The 23,575-nt window shown below is 42.8% G+C and overlaps 3 protein-coding genes across 5 annotated transcripts in view; 2 read left to right on the forward strand and 1 right to left on the reverse strand.

The window, feature by feature from the left end:
• LOC119389503 (leucine-zipper-like transcriptional regulator 1) overlaps positions 1-23,575 on the forward strand; it is a 166,122-nt gene that overhangs the window by 45,341 nt on the left and 97,206 nt on the right. The gene's annotated exons all lie outside the window — the stretch shown is intronic.
• Positions 1-23,575, reverse strand: part of LOC119389505 (sesquipedalian-1) — a 147,862-nt gene that overhangs the window by 10,582 nt on the left and 113,705 nt on the right. The window lies entirely within an intron of this gene.
• LOC119389501 (carboxypeptidase D) overlaps positions 1,341-23,575 on the forward strand; it is a 46,300-nt gene continuing 24,065 nt past the window's right edge. For both annotated transcript variants that reach the window (XM_037656795.2, XM_037656794.2), the window contains exons 1-14: positions 1,341-2,222; positions 4,784-4,926; positions 7,822-7,991; positions 8,620-8,713; positions 10,390-10,600; positions 11,752-11,943; positions 12,842-13,128; positions 13,871-13,973; positions 14,289-14,431; positions 15,532-15,698; positions 17,032-17,296; positions 20,088-20,190; positions 20,987-21,248; positions 21,930-22,098. In XM_037656795.2, the coding sequence (XP_037512723.1) occupies positions 1,358-2,222; positions 4,784-4,926; positions 7,822-7,991; positions 8,620-8,713; positions 10,390-10,600; positions 11,752-11,943; positions 12,842-13,128; positions 13,871-13,973; positions 14,289-14,431; positions 15,532-15,698; positions 17,032-17,296; positions 20,088-20,190; positions 20,987-21,248; positions 21,930-22,098 (3,174 nt within the window). In that variant the 5' untranslated portion in view covers positions 1,341-1,357. The remainder of the gene's footprint in view (positions 2,223-4,783; positions 4,927-7,821; positions 7,992-8,619; positions 8,714-10,389; positions 10,601-11,751; positions 11,944-12,841; positions 13,129-13,870; positions 13,974-14,288; positions 14,432-15,531; positions 15,699-17,031; positions 17,297-20,087; positions 20,191-20,986; positions 21,249-21,929; positions 22,099-23,575) is intronic.

A 23,575-nucleotide genomic window follows, 5' to 3' on the forward strand; every position in this document is an offset into this window, starting at 1 on the left:
CTTCACCTGACTACGTGGCGGAAATGCGGCAAAGCTTACTTCAAAACGAGAAAGTGATGAAAAAAATATTACAACTGGAAAGAACGTAAATCGAAAGACGGAAGTTTATCAGACAGGTGGAAAAGGAGTGAGGCTTCATTAATCATCCCAAAGCGTATGCATATAATATTTATTTTTAGAGGACCCCACAAGACATTCTCACACGTAATGATATACCGGTATTTTGTAACGATGCCTTTCGTGCTTTTCGCGATTGGCCAGAGCAACGGTCCGTCCACATTATCAGGGATGAACCGGCCAGTGGTTGATGATAAGAATAGAATAGTTGGCATAAGGCATCGCAGCGCGATAACACCTTATAGGATTGAAGAGCATACGGAGAAATTTAGCCGTGACAAAACGCAGGGGAGTTGAAGTATAGTTCAATGATGAAAAACGGTACATTATACTTCAGACCTATTTTTCAGGAAACGTGATTATTCAGCGTCCTCGTGCATATATTCCCCTCACGAGAGAGGGCAAAATATAAAAGGAGAGGTCCTGCGTTACTGCATGATTATTGCTAGCCAATGTGGTACCTCAAATATGGCTCAGGAGACACCCAGATGCGGCGCGCCGGTACACACGTGATTTTTTCATAGTAGCGGCACATTTTTTATGAGTTCAACTGTTTTTCCTTTCTTTACAACCTTTTGTCACTCGCTTACGTCATATTTCGCTGTTTCCAGAAATAGCTTATGTACTAGCTGGCTCAACAATTCCCCTTATATCGAGTGCTTTTATGTTACGCGGGGAATAAGAATTCAAACCATATTATTCATATTTTAAGCACGCTCCACCTCTCGATTGTACACGAAGCATCAATGATGATAAACTTCACTATTTAGATCCAAACCTGTCGCGTGGCAGGAGTTTTTCGCCTGGTTCTCCGGACAGCAAGAAAGACGCACTACGTACCATAGCCCAATGTCTCCAGTTGTCATGTCTAATTTGGTGGAGTTAATGCTATACGCGCTAACGTTTATAGAACCTGGCTCTATAAACGTTGGTACGTGCTCCCTAACGGACTATATCATGTGGTTGCATTGACCATACCGCGAGTGTACAAAAGAATTTTCTCTCTTTGCAAGTCCTACCACACTTTAAGTTTCGGTTTCGGTTCAATTTAAAGCAAGTAGTCGAAGCTAAAAAAAAAAGCTTGAAGTGTAATTATGCAAATGTTGCTCAATTAATTATTATTATTTGATTTACTGTCATATTTATTATAGTTTTTTTTTGTCGGGAGTGCGACAGATGCATTGGCGGGATCACGTTCTTAACGGTTGGGTACACTGGGCGCCTTTAACTGGCGACAAACATGGCACCGAGCCGTGCTCCCGACGTGTATGATCGCTCTCGGTGTTTAATGACTCCACTCGTGATCGCGCTAGTTTCGCTCATCTGTTCGAGTGCAGCGAGTGAAAGTGATGCATCTTTTCCCGTGCCCAAATATTTGGACTACAATGAGACCACAACTTTCTTGCACAATCTCGCTAGCAAGCATCGGTCGCTAGCGTCTGTTTACAGCATCGGCAAGAGTGTGCAGGGGCGTGAGCTATGGGTGCTGAAAATCACCACTGATCCCAACGTACGGAGCATCGGCAAGCCTCTGTTCAGGTACACGGCCAACATCCACGGCAACGAGGCCCTGGGGCGCCAGCTGCTCTTGTTTCTCGCGGAGTACATGTTGGAAAACTACGGCAACGACAGCCGCATCACGCGACTCGTCAACAACACCGAATTGCATTTCTGCCCATCGCTTAACCCGGATGGATACGCAAATGCGAGCGAAGGTGACTGCGAGGGAGCCAGTCGAGACTCGGGTCGCTTTAACAGCCATATTGTGGACCTGAATGCCAACTTCCCGGGTATCGAAACCGATTTGACAAAGATGACAGTGGGCAGAGAGCCGGAGACGTTAGCAATCATGAAATGGTCGGTTCTGAATCCTTTCGTGCTTTCGGCGAGTCTGCACGGCGGATTGGTCGTTGTCGTGTACCCGTACGACTATCGCTCGCCCGATGCGCCGATGGACAGCCCCAACCTGACCCCCGATGACGACGTGTTTCGACATCTGGCAAGTACCTACGCCAGGAAACACAGTGACATGTTTCGAAGCCCCCAGTGTCAAGAGTATTTTGACGGCGGCATCACCAACGGCGCCGAATGGATCCCCGTTTCAGGTATGCGACCGCCGCGTAGCGTGGTCAATTTTTGCGTTGCGCGAGCGAGTTGCTTTAAAAGGTCACATCCACGTCCGTCACACCCGTCGCGTCGCATCGCAGCGCGCAACATCCGTTGCCGCTCCGAAATGCAACTTGTCCGCGGAGAGGCTTTGCTTTTTGCTTTTCCCCGCGCTCCCTTGAAACCACGTGAACCTCGGCGCCCCTGGGCTTTATCGACCCCGGGCGCTTTTGCTCTTACGAGAGCGCTCGTGGCGAAGACGTCGAGGAGCAATCGCCGAAAAAAAAGAAAGAAAAGCGAAACGGGCAGCGAAAAGAGACTCGCGTGGAACGCGGTGGGGGCTTGCACCGAGGAAAAACCAGTTACGGCCTGCGTAGCCGAGCAGAACCGAAATCGGGGGGCGGCTTCCGCTCAGAAGGGCCACCGAGCGAAGCTGTCGTCGGGGTTTGCCCGCCGGCCGCGTAGTCATCGCGCGATGTTCTTTTCCTTGATGCTTGTCGCACGCGTTTTCTAGGAGGCAAAATAGTCTGCTCAAAGTGCTTTTTGCTATTTTTCTTTGGCGTGGATAATAGTTCATTTCCTGTTTCCGCACCGGCCCCACGACCGACCGGCCCTCTAAACTGGCTGTGACATTTGCCGTCCTCACATGCAGGCATTTGCCCTGTTCGGAGATCTGTGCCGCTTTGCAGGGTTCTTTTCTTTTTCTTCTTCTTTTTTTTTTCTACTGTCGTTGCTAACGAAGCAAATACACATGAATTTCACGGGGAACGTTTTGCGGGAACGATTTGTGTGCAGAGGTTCGATGGTTCAGCAGCGCGTTATCCCAGATGCACATACCGTCATGTTCGGATTCTTCTCTGCCCGTGTGATTGCACCTGAGTGATGTGCGTGTAGAGTACCCTTGAAAGCGTCGGTCATTCGTCGACGTGCTAATAAATCGGGAATATGTGGATGGATATGTATAACGATACGGACGGGACGAAGATGAATTAGAAACAGCGAGTGTCGTTTGCTGGTCCCGTTTTCCGCGCCGTATTTATCTGCGGCCACGAGCAAGTTGCCCCAAATAAGCGCCTTTGGTTAGTTGTGTTTGAGTTCCACGAGATTATTGTTTCTTGAGGACCCCGTTTTGATGTCTAATCTAGGACTTAGAAAAACCCGAGTCGTGTAGGTGTCACTTTTTTATTTTTTAAAAATTTGGAAAAACAGCAGACCGATTTTCAGCCTACCGCTGCGCGTTTACCGGCCGCATAAGAAACACCGTGGACTGACGAATGCGTTCAATGCGATGTAATAACTTTGCTACCAAGAAAAAAAAAGCATCAAGAGAGAAATTTTATGACAGTGCTGGTTACGCCAACCACAGCGCGCCGATTTTTCGTAATGAGTAGCTACAACACCGAGCGCCAAGCCGGTGTGCCTTTCTCCCCATTAGAAAAGCCGGTGAGTCCCCGTGGGAATCGAACCCAGGCCTTCCGCATTTGAGGCAAACGCTCCAACCACTTGACCGCCGCTGCGATCGGGTGCTCGTTCGTCTCGTCTCGAGTGTATGGCCTCTCCTTCTCCTTTTTCCTTTCACTCCCTTTCCACTCACTCACTCCCCCCTCCCCACTTCCAACGATGCTGCGCCATATGGGTTGCAGAAATAAAAAAACCAATCCTGTTGCAGCCAACCGTAGCGAGCCAAAATAAGTAAATAAAGATACTAGTGATAACTAGAATGTCGTGGTTACTTAATGTATATTATGTTGACATAAATACGACTGCATAGAATCACAGACCTGTGGAATGATGAATTCCAAAGCATGTAATACTATAGACAAATTGACAGTCACTGATTAGCTTCAGTAATGTGGTGTTGCTTGCACTTTAGCTCCACTGGAAAGAGAAAGCATAATGTCAACCAGCAATCTAGTCTATCTTCTAGCCTGGTGTAATGTAATGGGGCCAGTTTAGTGTAATGGGACCATTATGAACAAGCCGATCATTCAGTGAAATTTTAGAACTTTCAGTGTTGTGGGATAAATCTGCCTTGCTGTTGCAGTGGTCTAGGCATGTTGCAATGTTTTTGGTTCATCTCTAGGTAACTGCTGCATAATGCTCATGCTGTTCTTTTTTTTCTTTTTTTTTGAGTGGGTGCCGTACAAAAAAAGCATCACTTTCTGACAAAATTGTTTAAAAGTGTGTGTAATATATGTATATATTATGCACACTTTAAATATGTATATATTATGCACACTTTAAAATAATTTTGTCAGAAAGTGCTGTTTTATTATACGGCACCCACTAAAAAAAAAACAGCATGAGCAAATCATTATGCAGCAGTTACCTAGAAATAGACCAAAAACATTGCACCCCACCTAGACCACTGCAACAGCAGGGCAGATTTATCCCACAACACTGAAAGTTGTCAGTGTGATGCTTTGCACTGCACATCGCAGTGTGCAGTGTGGTTTTACGAATAGGTTTAGCTTATACAATGATTAAAGTTGATTCCTTTCTGTACCATTGAGCCGTGCAATTCCAGTCAAATTCTCTGCATCGTTTGTTTTTGTAATAGGGAGCATGCAAGATTTCAGCTACATCTACACAAACTGCTACGAGGTCACCCTAGAGATGTCCTGTTGCAAGTATCCAATGGCAAACACGCTTGTCAGCGAATGGGAGAAAAACAAAAATGCCCTCTTGAGCTACATGGAACAGGTGAGGAGGACTTGTCTTGCAGAGTTTCTGTTGGAACTCTCAGGCCTCGAGATGCCATATGCCCCTCTCAGTTGATTTGATATTGGGTGTTATTTTTATTTGATTTACCTGAACTGCACTCTAACACTATCACATGAAATTTGTAAAGCTATAATTCTGATTACTGCACTATCAGTTGTTTGATATGTGACTGCATTCCACTGCTGCCAAACTTGCTTCGATGCACTATATCCAGTCTGTGGTCATTTGTGCAAATTGATTGCACTCTGCACAATAATAGAGTTACTGTACCTCGCTTCTTTGGGAGCCATGGACAGTAACTCTACATGATAAGAACATGCCATTCAGCAAAGTTGTGTTCGTTGTAAGACAACTTTATATTCTTTGATTTGACCAACTTTCAAGCAATGTTGTTGTCATCATATTGATATCATTGCACCAGGATTTGTGCCAGCAAGCTTTGCTACGTAATAGCAGTAGTTATTTGGAATGTTTGTCATTGCTGTGTTCTTACACTGGTGCGTGTATTTTTTTTCTTTTTTGCCACTTGCTCATTGTACATTGCTATAATGACACTTTTACTGTTCTCTGATGAGGCACTAGTTTTCACTCTACAACACAGGATCTGCAAGAATTCTCGAAATTTAGTTCTCGCATAATAGTGTCAGCACTGACAAAGGCAGTAATTACAGCATAAATAGTTATTTCTCCCAGTTACTTGCTATGTATTGTTTAATATTGCTTATTAATAATTTTTAGTTTAGTTTTGCTGCCTTAGTCCTCGGAATAACAGTACGACAATTGTAGGGGAGCGCAACATGTACCAATGAACCAGCCGTCTTTTTCAGCAGCTGCAGGATAAATGTAGCGTCATTATTACATCTGCTAGGGGCTGGGACAGAATTTATTGCACAGCTGTGCTTCATTCAGTACTTTTCTTTCTTTTTTTTGTGTATGTGTGTGTGTGCATGTGTGTGTGTGTATCTGCACATTCCTGACATTGCTGCCACTCTTCTGTGGCTGGTACGAGTCAACAAACCTTAGTGACAGTGGCTTCGTGCAGAAGCAGAGCATAATTTCGTGCAGCTTTTGCACCTCACTTAACAGTGTTTTTTTATGCCTGTCGCTGTTGTTACTATCTAAGATATCATAGAATGATTTTATACTTTTTCATAGTTTTGACTGGTCACAGAACCACATTTTAAGCAGCAGAACAACATTTTGAACAATTTTTGTGTCTCGTTTGGTTGCTCCCTGCTCAAAGTTAAAGGAACTTCGTTTCTTATGCTAGATGTATCCTTAGTGTAATTGCTTTCTGCTTCAGTAAAGCAGATGATAAACAAATACCCATAAGAACAGTTGATAAAGAATTTAGGTGATTACTCACCTATGCTATACCAGCACTTCTAGTTGCATTCTTTAGTGCTAAAATGCTACTGAGCATGTGAGTGATAGTTAAAAGTGGCTTCCTTTAGAAGACATGGCTGCATCTGTAAGACACCAGAGGTCGTTGCTGCAGCTCATACACTGAACAGAACTGCACTGAAAGGGGTGGAAGTGTAACTTGCCCATGGCACCATTTTCCTTTCCCACTCACTTGAGACCTTGCTCAACTGGTTTTGCTGTGGGCTAGCTTTTGGGGCAGCCATAGTGGGTCGTGAGTACCGGAAAGAAAATACCAAGTGCATACCTGTCAGAGAAGTTGCCTAACTGCTCACTCAGGCATAAATGATGTGCGTGAATTGAAAGGCAGGTGGCGAGAGATGGGAAACTGCTCTACCTGTCTTGCACACAAAGCATTTGAACAGGTTCTGTCCTCCAGGCATTGGTGCATAGTCAAAGCACACAGGCTTTCTCTTTCCTTTTTCTGTTTTATGCAAGGTATTCTTTTCCGTCATCGAATTGCTTCATAAGAGAACAAAAAAAAAAAAAGCAGAAGACAAAGCCTATGATTTTTTTTTTCAATTCTTTGCTAACTTTTCTCTCTTCATATTGTGAGAGCCTACGTGGAAAATGACAATAGAGATATTAGGTGTGGGGCGTCATCTGGATGTTTTCATACAAGAAGGTATAGGGCGAGCCTCGGTTTAATCATTTACCAATCATTTGGTGAGATGCAAAGCTGTTTTAATTTAATAACAACAAGCTTTGTTAGTATAATGTTCACTTTGGCACTTTCTCTTGTAATAACAAACATATCGTCACAAGATTAATAAAAATAAAGTTAAAAAAAAAGCACCTTAGTATTCTGCTTTAGTGCTTGAGTTGTCCAATGGAGCCATCTATTCTGCAAAAAAATGCCGCATATTGCACCTATGTTTTAGGCCATACACAACAAAAGTGGATTTCTTCTAGAATGTTGCAATGCAGCTGCTGTTTGGTGCATGCAATATTTTAATGGACAAGAAGGTTCTCTGTTTTTCATTGATTTCTGGCATAATGTCCAAGCAACATAACTGGTATTCTACATATGCCACTCTTTTGCACATATGTTATTTTGTCAAAGCTTACAATTATGGAGCTCAAATAACACTTTTAACAACTGTTAACACTTTTTCAGTGCGTTTACATATGAGCTTAGTTTATAATGACGCATGCATGCCCACTCTGCTTTTTTGGTATTCTACAGCAGGGCTTGTTCCTGTCCTAGTAGGTACTTGCTGTAATAGACAATTGCTGCTAAACATATGCACATGAAGTAGGGATGAAATAAATACCATTGGGTTTGCGCTCTATTTGTCTTTACTTTTTGTGTGTGTCTTTAGCACCAGTTATGTCTTATAACGTAACCATTGTCTAACTATCATTCTGTGTGGTGACATCTTGAGTGTTTATTAAGGTTTGACAGTTTCCTCTTCGCGTCCTTTTGCCTTTTGCACTTTCTGCCAATTTAAGGTTCACATGGGTGTAAAAGGAGTGGTCAAAGAATTCCGCACGGGCAAGGCCATCGCTAGAGCTACAGTCATCGTGCAAGGCATCGATCACAATGTAACGACCACAGAACGAGGAGAGTTCTGGAGGCTTCTGCTTCCTGGCCAATATTCGCTCCTTGTTTCCAGTCCAGGGTGCGTGCCTGTCCCCTTGCATAATACCAGTGCTATATAGACAGTGTGCGAGGTTGATGGCGTGTCTAAAGTCTTATTTTCATTGTTACTTTCATTGTTGAAGCTGCTGCCGCTTGCATCCTCCTTTTAATGTCATTAAATGACACAATGATGGTACATCCATTGCAGCAAGTAAGTTGTGAACCTTTAAGTAAAAGCAATGTTTGCAAGGTGAAAAGGGGAACCTCTGTTGCTAGTAAGTAATGGTAGGTTCATTTCGTGCACAGTACATTTAGTCATGCCCTTAAATATATAGACGCTGCGTAACGAACTTTATACGTGCTGCACAAGCATAGAGAAAGAGCAGGAAGATAGGAAAGAGTGCAGTTGCTGTGCTCTTATCATGTTCCTGCTCTTTCTTTCTGCTTGTGCAGCACGTCTGAAGTTCAAGTATGAGCTAACTAGTCTGCAAGGAAGTGCTGCCAGATAATGAAACTTGCGAACCTGTGAGCTAATGTTTATTAAGCATTTCCACTAAAAGCTTTTGTACTTGGTTCGTACCATGAGTCAGATGTTTTTTTTTTTCTTGCGACTTTCAGTAGAATGTCTGAAATGGTGCAGTAAGTTTCACATCGCCATTTACATTCAGGTATGAGAGCACTGTGAGACGCAATATCACTGTGATGACTGGAGCTGCGACATGGGTTGATGTGGTTCTGACACCTGTGCCGACCAGCAAGCCTGTGAGTACCTTTCATAGCAGCCACAGAATTTTTGCAGCACTTGTAGACAGAGTATTGTCTGTAACAGCTCATAGCTCTGAGATAAGTTACTGTACAATACACACTTGTGGCCTTTACAGTTGCTAGCATATTTTTTTATGCTAAACCATGCCTTTTTGTTAGTGTTATTTATGGCCATCCAAAAAGTTACTGTTTATTTAAGCATATTCTTTTCTACAAATTTTAGTCTTAACACTTGCACACTACTTCTTTGATGCGCAGAACTTATCCTGAGATGGTAATGACCCTTAAACATGATTAACTGCAGCGCTACAAAGAGTCGCTGTTTTAAAAAAAGCAAGATTTTAATGCTTTTTTGGATATAAACATACAAATCTTGACTGAAATGGCTTATAAAGAAGTGCCTAAAATTTGCGCTGACACTTCTTGCATGTAAATGGAGCACCGGAAAGGAATGAATCATCTGAGGCTTCGCTATTTGCTGCTTGATAAGCTTTGACTGCTCTGTAGCGTAGATGTGCTGATGGGGATATTTTTGACACTTTAGTTGGAAACCCTTCTTATCACTGGCTGCATGGGTGTACGCACATCTGTCTGCTGTTTCCACACAGCAGATATGTAGTCCTGTGTGGGAAAATGATACCATTTGTCATGGAGATAATGGGGCATTGTGCTAAGCAAGTGCATCACAGAAATAGGGCTCCATATTTCTAGGCCTAGTGTTTGTGATAATGTTGTGGTGGGTTTGGGCTCGGAATTCAATTTTTCATTTCATAATTGTAGAGCAAGTTTATTCTGCAAACCATTCCAGAACTCATGCTTTCTCAGGTTATGTTTTCAAAGTAAAGTAATTAACAATGGGGAGCATTTGGGATGTTAAGCCTCAAAGCTTAAATTAACAATGAGCACAGTATTTTAAGATGCATAACAGCTTTCTTATTCGCAGCAAAAAAGGGGCTCTAGCGAGGTATGATGCAGCTCTTATGTTTTGTGGCTGATAATTTTCCTGTTTTGGGTTTAATTTTTCTCTTATTTTTAGACATTCTTGCCATTGTTTTACCATCTCGTATTTTAGTCAAACGACTTAAAGGGAGCATCCATAAATGTCAGGGCATTTTTCAATGAAAGAGGGAAAACAAATATGACACCATTCTGACTTGATCGTTTCACTCAGTTTGTGGTAGCTCATCAAAAGGCTTTGGCAGCTAAGTGTTCATGAGGTTTTTAAAGTAAGGCATACAAAGTGTGTCATTCTGAAGTTTTATGGCTGCTGTTTAAAAACTGGGGAAATTCATTCCTGATGCGAGCACTGATTCAGGATTCTCTTCTGTGCACTTGATTCCTGTGTTTCCTGAAAGAGAGCTTTTTGAAAAGGAGTATGACCTAGCTCAGCTTAGGAAGCGAAAAATTGGGAGGAAGTGTGCTTTATCAGAAAATGATCAGTGTTGTTTCTTTATGGCATTGCCTTGGTCTTATAATCATTTATCCTTTTTCTTATTGTTAAATGTGCTCACTTCCAAAGCTTTTTGGTTAGCAAAAGTAAAGTGCTTTGATTGCCTTTCTTCTTGCGATGTGTTAAGAACAACGGGTGCAGTATAGATTCGTACTTAAAACCAGGCAGAAATCACATCTACTTACATCTGTGTTAAGCATAAAATGTTGTTTTTGAATTTCAGCCAAAACAGTACGCTCCTCTCGATACGGACTTTGTGTTCTCCACAAAACCCGAATTCAAGCACCACAGCCAAGAGGAACTGGTTGCCATCTTCACCAATGTTACCGAGAGATGCCCTGCCATCACTCGACTCTTCAGCATTGGCAAATCTGTGGAGGACAGAGATCTCTACTTCCTCGAGTTTAGTGACAATCCTGGTCACCACGAACCAGGTACAGTTATTTCCATTTATTACCACTGGTACATTCTAGAAAAAAAAATATTAAAAACTAAAGTAACTTGCCAGTATGCATTGGTTTTTCTCACTACTTGCTCTAGCATGCACCTAGCCTGAGTCTAAAGTTGCAGGTTTGCTTCTTCTACAAAATTCTTGTATGTGATAAAGCATTACATTACGCTTAAAACTGCCATACATTACCAACTTTTCGAACCTGCAGCACCTTGTTCGAGCTTGTCAACAGGAGTGCTGAGATTATCTGCCAGTGAGCTAGGCTGTGTTTATAGCAGTAGATTGTTAACTCAAAATATCTTGTACCATTTTAGAAAAGGAACTGACGCTCAAAACAATGTCAAAGGAGTGTGGAGTTTGGGAGCATAGACAGGGAAACGTGGTTAGGCATGCACCTTTTCAACAAGGGCTTCCTGGGTGCCGCCATATTCCCTTCTGGTCTATTGTAAATATGCGTGGACCCCCCCCCCCCCAAAAAAAAATGCACAGCTGAAGCAGCGACATCAGCCTTTGCACTCCTGCACAACAGCCCAGAAAGGAGGTGTTCCTTCTCTCCGTTGGAATGGTATATTGGCTCAGACCTTTGTTGTTTATTTTAGTGGAAAAGAGACATTCCAGTTCTGTTTAGCTGTTCTGGACGTACACTTAAGCTTTGCGAAATTACTCAGTGAATGATGCTTTACGTATAAGTTAGGCACCGCCTTGCAGAAAAATGCTGCTTTTGCATGAGACAGTTCCAAGTAAAAAGTGTGGGAAGCAGATGATTGTGTCGATAGAGCTTTAACTTTTGGGTATCCATATAATCTGTGAGCCGCCTTGTAAACTTATTCCTTCAGCATTTTTAATCTGAATTCCAGATTTCGTCAAAAGTCTGCTGATTACTGTGCATGCGTACTAGTTTGAGCCTGTTGCTGTTTGTAACGTTATGACTGGCTGACTGCATGACTGTGTAAAGGTAGTCTGCAATTGCTTTTATCATTTAATCATGTGTCGCACTGTTGCTTTCTCTTTCTTCTATTTTTGTAACCTCCCAGTGTTCCAAATACCTATGTCTAGTAGCTCCCTGCATTTCCCTTTGTTCTTCCTCTCTCTCGAAAGCTACAAGTTTATATTACTTCTTCATCCCGATCGCAGGTGAACCTGAGTTCAAGTATGTTGCGAATATTCACGGAAATGAGGTGATTGGTCGTGAAGCTGTTCTGCTGCTGGCACAGCTCCTGTGTGAGCAGTATGGCAAGTCTCGCCGCTTGACAACCCTCGTGAACAACACACGTATCTTCCTAATGGCTTCAATGAACCCCGATGGCTATGAAAAGGCCAACGTTGGTAAGGAACCTTCGCCAAATGTTTCACTAGCTTCAGTTCATTTCATTTAAAGCTACCACTGCTATTACTGATTCTAATTAATTGAACCCAAAACACGAAGGATGAGCTCGTTGTTGTAGTCCAAAGGCATTTTGCATTGAATTGGGAGGCCCTGGTGCATTTGTGGATATTTTTGCGTAATGCTCATAGTGACATATGCACTGTAGCTTGCCGTAAGGGTGGTGCTCTTCATATTCGCACATGATTCCTGATCTCTCATGAAGTCATATGCAAGCTTAACTGTTTGGCACAAGCATTGTGCAGCCATCCAACACATGGATTAAACTGAATTGGGCTTATGAATGCAGAAAAAAAATAGTGAGCAGTTTTTTTAGGGGACACATCTATATTAATCATAGAATAGAATATATCATAAGGATAAATAAACTACTGATAGCTATATTCCAGATGTGATCTATTGTTAGATTTAAGTGGTACAGTTATGTGTAGAGATTGGGCAGCTGTCAGCCAAACAGTATCATAGCACAGTCACATAGCAACGAATGCTCAATGAATTACTACATAAGGCCATGACTGTGTGTAGTTGTGTATTTTGTCAACTTTGCATGTACCTACCGTGGTAACATATTCCCTGATTGGCTATTGAATTGTGCTGCTGAGCCCCCAGCAACTGCATTTGATTGGGAGTAAAATAAAAAATCACTCACGTCCTTGAACTTAAGTGCATGTAAAGAAAGCCCAGGTGATTGAAATTAATCTGGAGTCCCTCACTATGAAATGCCTCACAATCAAATTATGGTTTTTGTACGTAAAACCACCCAGGGCTTAATTTTAATTTCGCCTTATGTGCGTATGCATGTGCTAGACTTAATGCCAGTGTGAAATGCTTGCTTTTCAGGTGACTACAACAGTGTGGTGGGCCGATTCAATGCTCACAATGTGGACCTGAATCGCAACTTCCCCGATCAGTATCAGCCTGAGAAGGCGCATCATCCACGAGAGCCCGAGACGAGGGCCATGATGAACTTCATAGTGGCGCGGCCCATAGTGCTGTCGGCCAGTCTTCACGGAGGTGCTCTGGTCGCAAACTATCCCTACGATGGCAACAAAGAGAAAGTGGAGCGTATCTACAGTGCCACGCCAGATGACTCCCTCTTCCGGTACCTGGCTCGCACCTACGCACGGGTGCGTGCTCGTTCCTTCTCGTATGCGAGTGTGTTGTTAGTATCACCACTAGCTGTGAGCTCTCGCAGGATTACTTTGGTTTGGCGATTCTTTTCTGCTAGTATGCGAAAGTTACCGAGGGAAATAAAGTGCTCGTTGAGGGAATTCTAGACAGACCAGGTCCGCAGGCTTATTGAAACCAGAGGAATCGAGGCAATAGGAGAGCATCGATGGACACTGTGTGAACTCAATCTTGCTTGCTTGTTATTCTTTGCCTTTACATTGCATCTAAACTGAACCATGTAAATAACATCCTTTTGTGGTTTATATTTCAGTTATACTTGTGAATTTTATGTTTTACTGCTGACCCTTTTCATAGCGTATTTATTTTTTTGCAAAGTTGTATAACAGATATCACTTGGAGAAATTATGTTCTGCTTAAGGTGTTCTGCTCACAATACTATAATCATTTAAATATTAGGTTGGCAAGCCAGTGCTCATTTGGTTGTATCTCAATGTGCCCTGTTAGTTTCTAGTTAAATTGCTGGCTAATGCAGTTCATGCCAAATGTATTACAGATTCAGAGCCATCTTTATACTAATTTCATCCAAACCCCTGACTTGTGTGCATGTAGCTTTATTTCCATTCACATTTGAGGCTTGTGGTGTGACTGAAATACTTCAGTGATTCATTGCTTTAAAATTTAGAATAAGAAGTTGTTACTGGTCTTGGTGATTTTTGGCTGGTTTTATGACTGCTCCAGGCTCATCCAACCATGAGTCTTGGAAAGCCTTGTCCAAAAGGACCAATGGATGATGCATTCAAAGATGGAATCACTAATGGTGCAGCATGGTACAATGTCTATGGTGAGAATTGTTTTCACTGTTTCCTGTGTGATGTATTATGTATTGTCACCATTCCCACATCTTCTCACTGTATGTGACGATGTGTTCAAAGCACTTGTGCATGAGTGAAAGCAAATTTTGTTATGACAGCACAAATTTTCGTATGGTTACCTAAATGTTTATGCAAAATGTGAGCAAGAGTACAGAATACACGCTTTCAGATTTTCGTAGGCGCTACTATGTCCTCTAGAATGCTGCAGTTATAATACGGCTTTCTTTTTTTAACAATGTGAAATTTTTTGTGACATTATTTTATTGTCTCCCTTTTCTCTACAGGTGGAATGCAAGACTTCAATTATCTGCATAGCAACAGTTATGAGCTAACAATTGAAATGGGCTGCTACAAGTATCCACCTGCTTCTGACTTGCCAAAGTATTGGGATGAACACAAGCACGCACTTGTGACCTTCATGGAGAAGGTAAGTCTATGGCTGTCTCTAATACCTATACATACAATGTGACAGCTACTTGGCCACATTGTTATCAAACCCTTACATAATCCTGATGTAGTCCTTATAAGTCTCATTATGCGAGGTGACTTTGATCTCGCAGGTGCTTTTATGTTGCCTTAACATTTCTTAAGTAATAGTTGCAGACACGTGGTAAATGTTTCTGCCATGTGAAAGTAGGTACTGTGACCTGACCTGTAACGTTGTGCAATGCAGGGCCAATTATTGTCACATAGATGCAATGGAATGGTAGCAGAAGGGCAAGCAGTGACAATAAAAAGAAAAAGCATTAACAGTCTATAGGGGACAAACTTGTGAATAAACCTGTAGTTATTAGCTACTGCATGAATCAAATGACTTACATGGAGTGCCAGTTTGTAGCAAATCATCATGCATTCTAGATCAATTACAGCCGTTACAGCAGTTGAAAAATTACTGATTGCATTGCATACAATTCAATCAGTGACCCTGTTTTCATGGCACAGAAAGAAAGAGCACACTTTGCACTTAAGCAACAGCTCAGTGACGGTGATAGTAGCATAAAATAAAACTCGAAGCTTGCAACACACTTGGCTCTAAACTGCCTTCGAGACGTACATCTTACGGCATTCTTAGGTTACAACTGACTAGAGGACAAAGCGCTTTCCTCTTCTTCACCGACATGTGGAATGAATAGAAGTTCTACATTATGGTGTCATTGTTACCAGTAGCACCAAGCCAATTAAGTGCTCTCTGAAATCAAGCATCTTGAACTGCTTGCCAACTATTCACTCTGTAATTATTCAGCTTTGCTTAAGAAAGAAAAATTCCATTAGCCACACAAGCCTATAGATGGCATGTTTGTCATACATAATGGCACAGAAATGTGTATTGTATAATGGTAGTTTTGGCACTCCTACGTTCACTCAGAACTCTTGTGACTTTTGTGGTGTATGTTATGAGCTGCCTTTGCAGTAGTATCCATATTATTGAGGCACCCACATGCCTGGCTGGCTCTATTATGATGCCACACGTTTCAGGAGGTGGTGCGGAGTTATTATGTGGTGCTGTTCTTTTCAAAATGCTCGCAGGTTCACCAGGGTGTGAAGGGATTCGTAAAGGACGAGGACGGGCTGCCGGTGCCAAATGCCACAATCCACGTCCTTGGCATTCATCACGATGTGCACTCAGCCGTGGATGGAGACTTCTGGCGTCTGCTGATGCCTGCGACCTACTCTGTCCGAGCTTACGTCGATGGGTATGATTGCCTGTATAATAGAGGGCTTCACACATTAATACCTGCCGAATTTTTTGTCTGTAGGAGCACTGCATATGCATAACTCTTCCAACTAAATCGATGGCACGTTTTCATTCAACTTTCGCACAAATGTGTTGTTTCATGGTGCTTGCCCAGCTGCTTCTCGTGTCCTAGTGTTCGTTTCACACTCGATTTCTTAGCTAGCAAAGAGTTTTGTGCCACGTTTGAGTGGGTTCTTTAGCTGTTCACTCCATAATCAGAAGTATATGTCATCTACGGTGACACTAGGAAAAGAAAATATTAATTTTACTGCATTGGAGTGATGGTGCCATTTTTAATTGTAGTGGCAAAAGGCAATGTGTCTCCCGTGACAGTGTCCACAAATTGAGTTACACTTCCATTTTTTGAAGGCCCTGATGCCTTTATATCTGTACAATGGAGAAGGACAAATGCCTATTAAAGACAATATGCATTTGAACACAATATGCATAACATCTCACAAAAAGAAGTCTGCTCAGTACACACTACTCACAGGTTTTCACATATACGCACACTGAAAGTGCAAAACACTGCATATCAGTTAGTCCTTGATGACAATTGCATATTGTATGGATCTTTGTGACCATTGGCATTAATCCATGGAAGTCATCTTAAAGAACTTGAGATGCTGTGCAGAATTTCTTTTGTGACAACATTGAATATTGTGTGGTCAGTGTACATGTGATTGAAGTTTTCATTGTGTAAGATCTTGTGAACGCAAAGTTTTACATGGTTGGTAAGTGAAGTCTATCATCTAATGGAATGATCTGGTTTTATAGCTGGCAGCTGATTGAACTTGTGTCAGTATGCCGCTGGGGGGCCGTTATGTAAGGGTTCTGTCACAGAACAGAGGCGGTCCATTCTTGGTGGAGGCTCGTTTGACGGCCAAGACGTGAGAATAGCCACAGAAGGGCACAGAACGGTCTCCGGACGACTTAGATTGGATCGAAACATAAGCACTAGAGCCGGAGAATCGAATTTTGATCCAATCCAACCGTTTTGTATCCGTTCTATTGATAGCACCATGGATAGAACGGGGCCGGCAGCCATTGTGTGCGTGTTCTATGGTTGTTCTCACGTTTTGACCGTCAAACGAGCCTCCACCAATTGCATGCGGCTCGATAGAATGGACAGCCTCCGTTCTGTGACGGAACATTTACAAAATAGCCCCCCTGATGTACCACTAATGCCTAATCATTGAATACTGTGTTGAGTTGGAATGCTTTTTTGGGACAGCAGCTTGTCAGACAGCATGACTCTCTTTGTTCATCGACACTTTTCTCTTTTCTCTCAGCTTTCCTCTGCCTGTACAACGGGTGACCGTTTTGGAAGGCAATGCAACTTGGGTAAATTTCACCGTTGACCGCCGTTATGCCAAGTGGTCAAGGGAGCACGACTTCCTTATTGGTGAAAATGGAGAACCCAAGTACCTGGGTGCTGATGAACTTGCCAACCTGCTGATGCAGCTGCGTCAGAACTACTCTGACATTGTTGAAGTCAAGGACAGCTTTGGCCCACCTGGTGAAACTGCGCTGCAGTTTCTGCGTATAACTGTGCCGGTGAGATGACCAGCTTTCTCCTCGTAAAACCACATAACAACTGTGACCTGTGTTCATCCAGGGCTGCAGGAGTTATGCTTACATTTATAGAAGATAGCATAATTCACCCTTAACTTTGCCTTTTGCCTGGTTCCACCTGTCTTATGTTTTGTACAGGATAAAGTTCTATTCTGGAGCTGTGGTGCGTCATGTTAGCGGCAGTGTCTAGAGTGCTTTGTTTCCGAAGAACTAGGCAGCATTACATCACTCTACTGGAAAGTCATGAATTGGTGCAGGAATGAGCATCCCAAGTCCAATCCACATAAACATTTCAGTCTTCTATGAATATTTAGAAACGTTTGCTCTTTTAACTCCAGATGTGTGGTCCCTATCACAGAGTTACTAAGCATGTTTATGAAATTGTATGATTAATGTTGCAGTCACTGTAAGGTTCACCTGCAGCAAGACAAGTGCAGAAACTGAGCTTGTCGAAATTCCAAGAGTGGAAATTTTGCGGACTTAAAAAAAATGGCATGTTAAAAGCAGTGTTAACAGTTATCAAGCCAACAGCCTTTCTGAGTCGCAAACATTCACACTATTGGAGATCAAAAATGAAAGGAGCCACTTTCTTTTTTTCAGCACATGCTCTCTCGTCCTTTTTCTTGTGCAGTTTTCTATAAGTGCACAATAACCTGTTGAATATTTTGAATTTAGACAGTCAATGTTGTGCATTGCATAAACATAGAAGGAAAGAAGATGACTTTTGAGGGCTCGTTTTTCTTTGTTAGACACAATATTAATGAGGACTAACAGATAATAATGCCAACGAAAGTATAAGGGATGTTATTTGTAATAATTAGTATATAAATTTGAAGAAAGTAAAGTGGACGAAAAGATAACTTGACGCCGGCAAGGACCGAGCCTGCGACCTTCGAATAACGCGTCCTTCAAATAATGCGTGCAATGCTCTACCACTGAGCTATGGCAGCGGTCATCCTCCCGTCCACTTTTGGGGTATATATATGCATTTAAACTTAGGAGTGTTAGTCAGCTCCGATCGCAGCCACGGCGGCGAGTGTGGAAAACTTTTTTTCTGCCTGTTGGCGTCACGAAGGAAAGAAGGTGACTTTTAAGAGCTCTTTTAACACGAGCTCTTAAAAGTCATCTTCTTTCTTTCATTCATAGCGAGGGTCTCGTTCTGGCAGACTTGATAGGTTCACGTAGTATGCGAGGGATTATTGGTCAGGTGCCAGCTCGTAAAAAGATCACGTGCTACGTGACGCCAACAGGCAGAAAAAAAGTTTTCCACACTCACCGCCGTGGCTGCGATTGGCGCTGACTAACACTCCTAAGTTTAAATGCCCATATATACCCCATAAAGTGGACGGGAGGATGACCGCCGCCGTAGCTCAGTGGTAGAGCATCGGACGCGTTATTTGAAGGTCGCAGGTTCGGTTCCTACCGGCGTCAGGTTATCTTTTCGTCCACTTTACTTTCTTCACATTTATATACTAATTATTACTAGGGGTGTGCGAATATTCGAAATTTCGAATATTTTTCGAATAGTGTTTACTATTCGATTCGATTCGCACTGAAATTTTACTATTCGAACTATTCGAACTTCCCAAAGACAAATGCAGTCAACGTCCGATTGAAAGTGACCCCTTCAGATCTTCAATATGCTTCACCTCATTACACTCTCGTATTGCGGCAAAGCTGCCTTTCAGTCTCCGTTACGGTCGAACTTAGCCAAGAGACAAAGTCCGGTTGGAAGTGGTCCCTAGATTTTCAATATGCTTCACCTCATCACACCCCCGTATTGCGGCAAAACTGCCTTTCAAGCTCCGTTACGGTCGAACTTGGGCAAGAGACAGTCAACGTCTGATTGGAAGTGCTCCCTAGATTTTCAGTATGCTTCACCTCATCACACCCCCGTATTGCGGCAAAGCTGCCTTTCAAACTCCGCTACGGTCGCAAATGTATTAACTCAAGAAAACGCTGGTTCCAATATGGAGATGAAAGATTTGGCAGAGTTGGGGGCTCAATTAATGCTGTTTTGGACCTGAAATTTGGGCAGGAAGTCCGAGAAATCGGACGCCAAAGCTTTTTAGCATCCAAAATTTCAGATGCTGTTATATATCGACGTCTACTTGGCAGATTTGGAACTCCAAACTTGAAGGGAGCACACCCTTGTCCGTCACATCAGTTGGCCTTCCACAGCAGTTGAAAGAGGAGGAGAGGCTGAGGAAATGGCATCTCTGCCTATCACGTGTAAAGTGTTGTCGGCAACACTTTGGTTGCACCAAATCATCTACATAAATAGAATTCGGCCTCTACATTGCCTCATTCTTGATACGAAAGACAACTATGAAATATGACTCCACCAGCGCTTCATCAACCTAGCGAAAAGAAACACTTTCATGTTGCTATCTCACAAGAACATACTTAGGGATTCTCTGCGCCTTTTTCTGTAATTTCACTTCGAATTATTTGAAAAATGTTTGAGAAATATTCTAAAATTATTCGAAATTATTCGATTCAATTCGCACTCAATATTTATTATTCGAATTCGCTTCGCACCCAAAATTTTGCTATTCGCACAGCTCTAATTATTAGTACAAATAACATCCCTTATACTTTCGTTGGCATTATTGTTGTTAGTTCTCATTAATAAACATACAAGAGCACACACGAAGAGTAAACTACTAGTTGCAATGTAAATTATTGTTATTTTTTGCTATATCTGGTTTCTCAGTGTTCTTTTTTTTCTGTTGTGCAATTCTTTTTTTCTCCTCCGTGATTCATCCTCTAGAGCAAGAAAATGAAGCCAGAAGTTGTCCTCATTGGAGGTCTCAATGGAGGACGCCCTGCAGGAAGGGAGATGTTGATACGCCTAGCCAGGCACCTTGTCACAGGTAACTTCTCGTGCTAGCTGCATGTATTTACATGTCCGTTTCTCCAGTACGCAGTAACACATCGTGCCTTGACATAAACTGTCTTGGTATCTGAAGACAGGGTAGCAGATAATTGCGTGTGCATGCGATTTTGTAAGTCTGTGTTGTACCCATTATTGTGCATTGTAGTAAAAAAAAACACTCGTGTTTTCACAATGTTGGTTAAGAAATTTTTGGTTGGCTTTCAGAAAACCTTCAATTTTGCATGTCTACTAGGTCAGTGTTGTGAGCATGTTCTTGCAAAACCAACTCATAGGCCCGCTGATGTGCCCTAAATAGCATAGCAGAATTCAGGATGCACTTAGTGTCTTATTTTAGGTTGAGGGTTTAGACCGTTTTCAGTGCTGTGTCATATTGTGTCACTGTCTGTAACATAAGCCACTGTGGTGGTCTAGTGGTTATGGTGCTTGAATGCTGACCTGAAGGTCACGGGATCGAATCCAGGCCATGGCGGCCACATTTCGATGGAGGTGAAATGCCAGAGGCCCGTGCGCTTAGATTTAGGTGCATGTTTAAAGAACCCCAGGTGCTCAAAGTTTTCGGAGCCCTCCACTACGGCGTCCCTCATAATCATATTGTGGTTTTCGGATACAAGAACCCCAACAATTATATAATTATGTTTGTAATGTGCGGCAATTTTTCCGACCTTTTAAGTCCTATTATCGGAGAGCTGGCAGATAAGCGTGCATTATTTTGCATTGCCTCCGTTATCCATCCAGGAGGACTAAAGGCTCACGATGGTGCATTTTTTGTGCAGGCTACAGGCTGAGGTCTCAGCGCATAGTGGACCTCCTGGAGAAAGTGGTGGTGCACATTGTGCCCTCGGTGGACAAGGCAGGCTTCAGCCACACCGAGGAGGGCATCTGCGACTCTGAACCGTCGGAAGAGTTAAATATGGAGGACCACTTCAGCAGCGAGTTCACGGGCCAGTTCCCCATTGTGGAAGCCGTCAAAGAGGGCCTGGGTGTGTCGCACTACGTGGCAGGCCTTGTTCTCGATACTGGAGGTGTTGGTGTCAGGTGAGCCCCAGATCATACGCTCTACTGGTAGTGAAAGGCATGGTGTGATAAACTTGATCCGACAATGCGCAGGTCTCAATAAGTGGTGCAGAATGTTTAAAATAGTCCCGAGGAAAGCAAGAAAAAGAAAACTCCTGAGCAACAAATATAAAAGCTGCACAGTTAGGCAGGAAATTGAGGAAGAAAAAAGAAAAGCTATATTCGAGGCAGCTTCATGTGAACTCAGAAGAAAGTTCTTTCCTTACTATAATTTATGTTTTTAATCATTATGATTAAATTTATAAAAAAGAAAGCCGTATGCAGGCTGTTCTCGTCTTTTTTTGTGTGTGTATTATTGAGGTGTGTAAGTGTAAACATCAGAAAAAGAGAGGACATTACTAAAATTGCACATAACCTTGTGTGAAGCTTCTTTCTGCAAAATAAATAAACAAACAAACAAATAAATAAAATAAAATAAAAGCAGTTTATTGCTGCACTTGGCAGGGAGAACTGCTTTTTCCTTGTAGCAATTAATAAATCTAGTACAGGTTTACAAATTTAATGTCTTTGACAGTTTCAGCATCTTTCCTTTAGAGAGAAGTTCCAGTGCTTAAGCAGTTATCGGCTAGCCTCGATTGCAGCAGTGAATTTTCACTGATTGTTGCAATTATGATATAACTGGCTCACTGTTGTGATGTGCAGAATTGCGCTGAATGAAACGAATAGTGGCCTGCTGGACAACATGACCATGGATGGCCTCATAGCTGGCTTCCAGAAAAGAATCGATCAGTCCAAGTGCAGAAAAGAGCTGAGACCTGTTCAAGATGGCTCCTTGCTCCAGTATGCCTACAACAAACATGGGACTTTAATGGTAAACCTGATCTCAGAATGCGCATATAACGTACCACATTCCTTGGTGGATTTAGCACGGTTTCCGTCTCACATAGTGGCCATTATGATACTAGTAATCAGTAGCTCTTGTCTCAGATATGGTAGGGCTTTGCCAGCGTTATAAAAAAATGGATTAAGAAAGTATGAGGCAATATTTCTTTGCATTTCGTTGTTGAGTGAAGATTATGTTTTTTTGTTGAAGATTATTATGTTTTTTTAGTCCGTTTCAGTTACATTGTACAGTCGAACCCGGGTATATTGAACTCGCCAAAAAACGTTTATTAGTTCGATATATGGCATAATTTGATATAGGCCCGCTATAGGATTTTGACACAAAGGCACATAACATTAAGAAAAGTACTTTATTAATATGGTGGCTTACTTGCGTGCCCTACTTTGGAACAAAATAGTCCTGGATTTTCTTCTGTGTCAACGACGTCGCTGCCTGCGACAGCACGCACGCCTCCACGTTGTCCAACGAGTCGGAGCAGCTGAGTCCGCAACCTTCCACATTTACGCAATAGCGCCGGACCAACGCAAGTGCACTAATCACTTCGGAGGATGTAGGCAATGGGCCATCGTCAATTTACGGTAATAGCTGATGGTAATAGCTCGATCATAGGGCCGGACACCGGGATGTTTCGCGACCGAACGTCCACAAACCGTTTGTAAACGGCCGCTTCAACATCTTTGTACACAGCAGTGCGCACACGTCGGGTGCCACGGGCACCTGGCCTTTTGTCCGACTTGGCCCTGATGTCTGCCTTGTTCTTCAGGATAGTACTCAAGGTGCTCCTTGGAATTTTGTACGCGGCGGCGACGTCGGACTTCTTTTCACCGCGCTCGACCCGATTTATGATTTCGAGTTTCGCGGTGAACGGCAAATTCTGCCTCTTTGCACAAGCCATGACGACAGCGCGCCAATAAAGTTCACAGAGCACCAACAGGCAACACCACCAGCACGGACCACGCTGAATGAGGACTCGAAAACAGGCAGCAGCAGGCACACAAGCATAAAGAAAGAAAAAATGGCACTCACTTCTACCGCCTCCGCGCCTCGGAGAAAGCACGACGGCCTCTGATTGGCTGTAAGCGCTGCGAGCGGGCCAGGATCATTTCTTGCAGGGGGGTGTTCGCCCGTGCACAACCGGGTCTTAACCACTTTTTCTAGGGTGGCGCCGGCAGTTTTCCCCGCCACCGCGAGGGAAAGCCAACTTGCTGGGGCACTTTTGAGGCACATGGAGTTTGATATATCGGTTGTCGTTGCTATTTTCGTTCGATGTAACAGTAACTTTTGCTATGTATTCTCAATGTAAATTTACCGTATTTAGAAATTGTTCGATATACGGGATAATTTGATATAAACGGGTTCGATATAGTTGGGCTCGACTGTATTGAGGCTGATTTCTGAGATTGCTTTAACACAGCCTTGAGAAATTCTCTCTGTGGTATTGAAA

This window comes from Rhipicephalus sanguineus, chromosome 4 (genome assembly GCF_013339695.2).
Source record: "Rhipicephalus sanguineus isolate Rsan-2018 chromosome 4, BIME_Rsan_1.4, whole genome shotgun sequence".
NCBI lineage: Eukaryota > Metazoa > Arthropoda > Arachnida > Ixodida > Ixodidae > Rhipicephalus > Rhipicephalus sanguineus.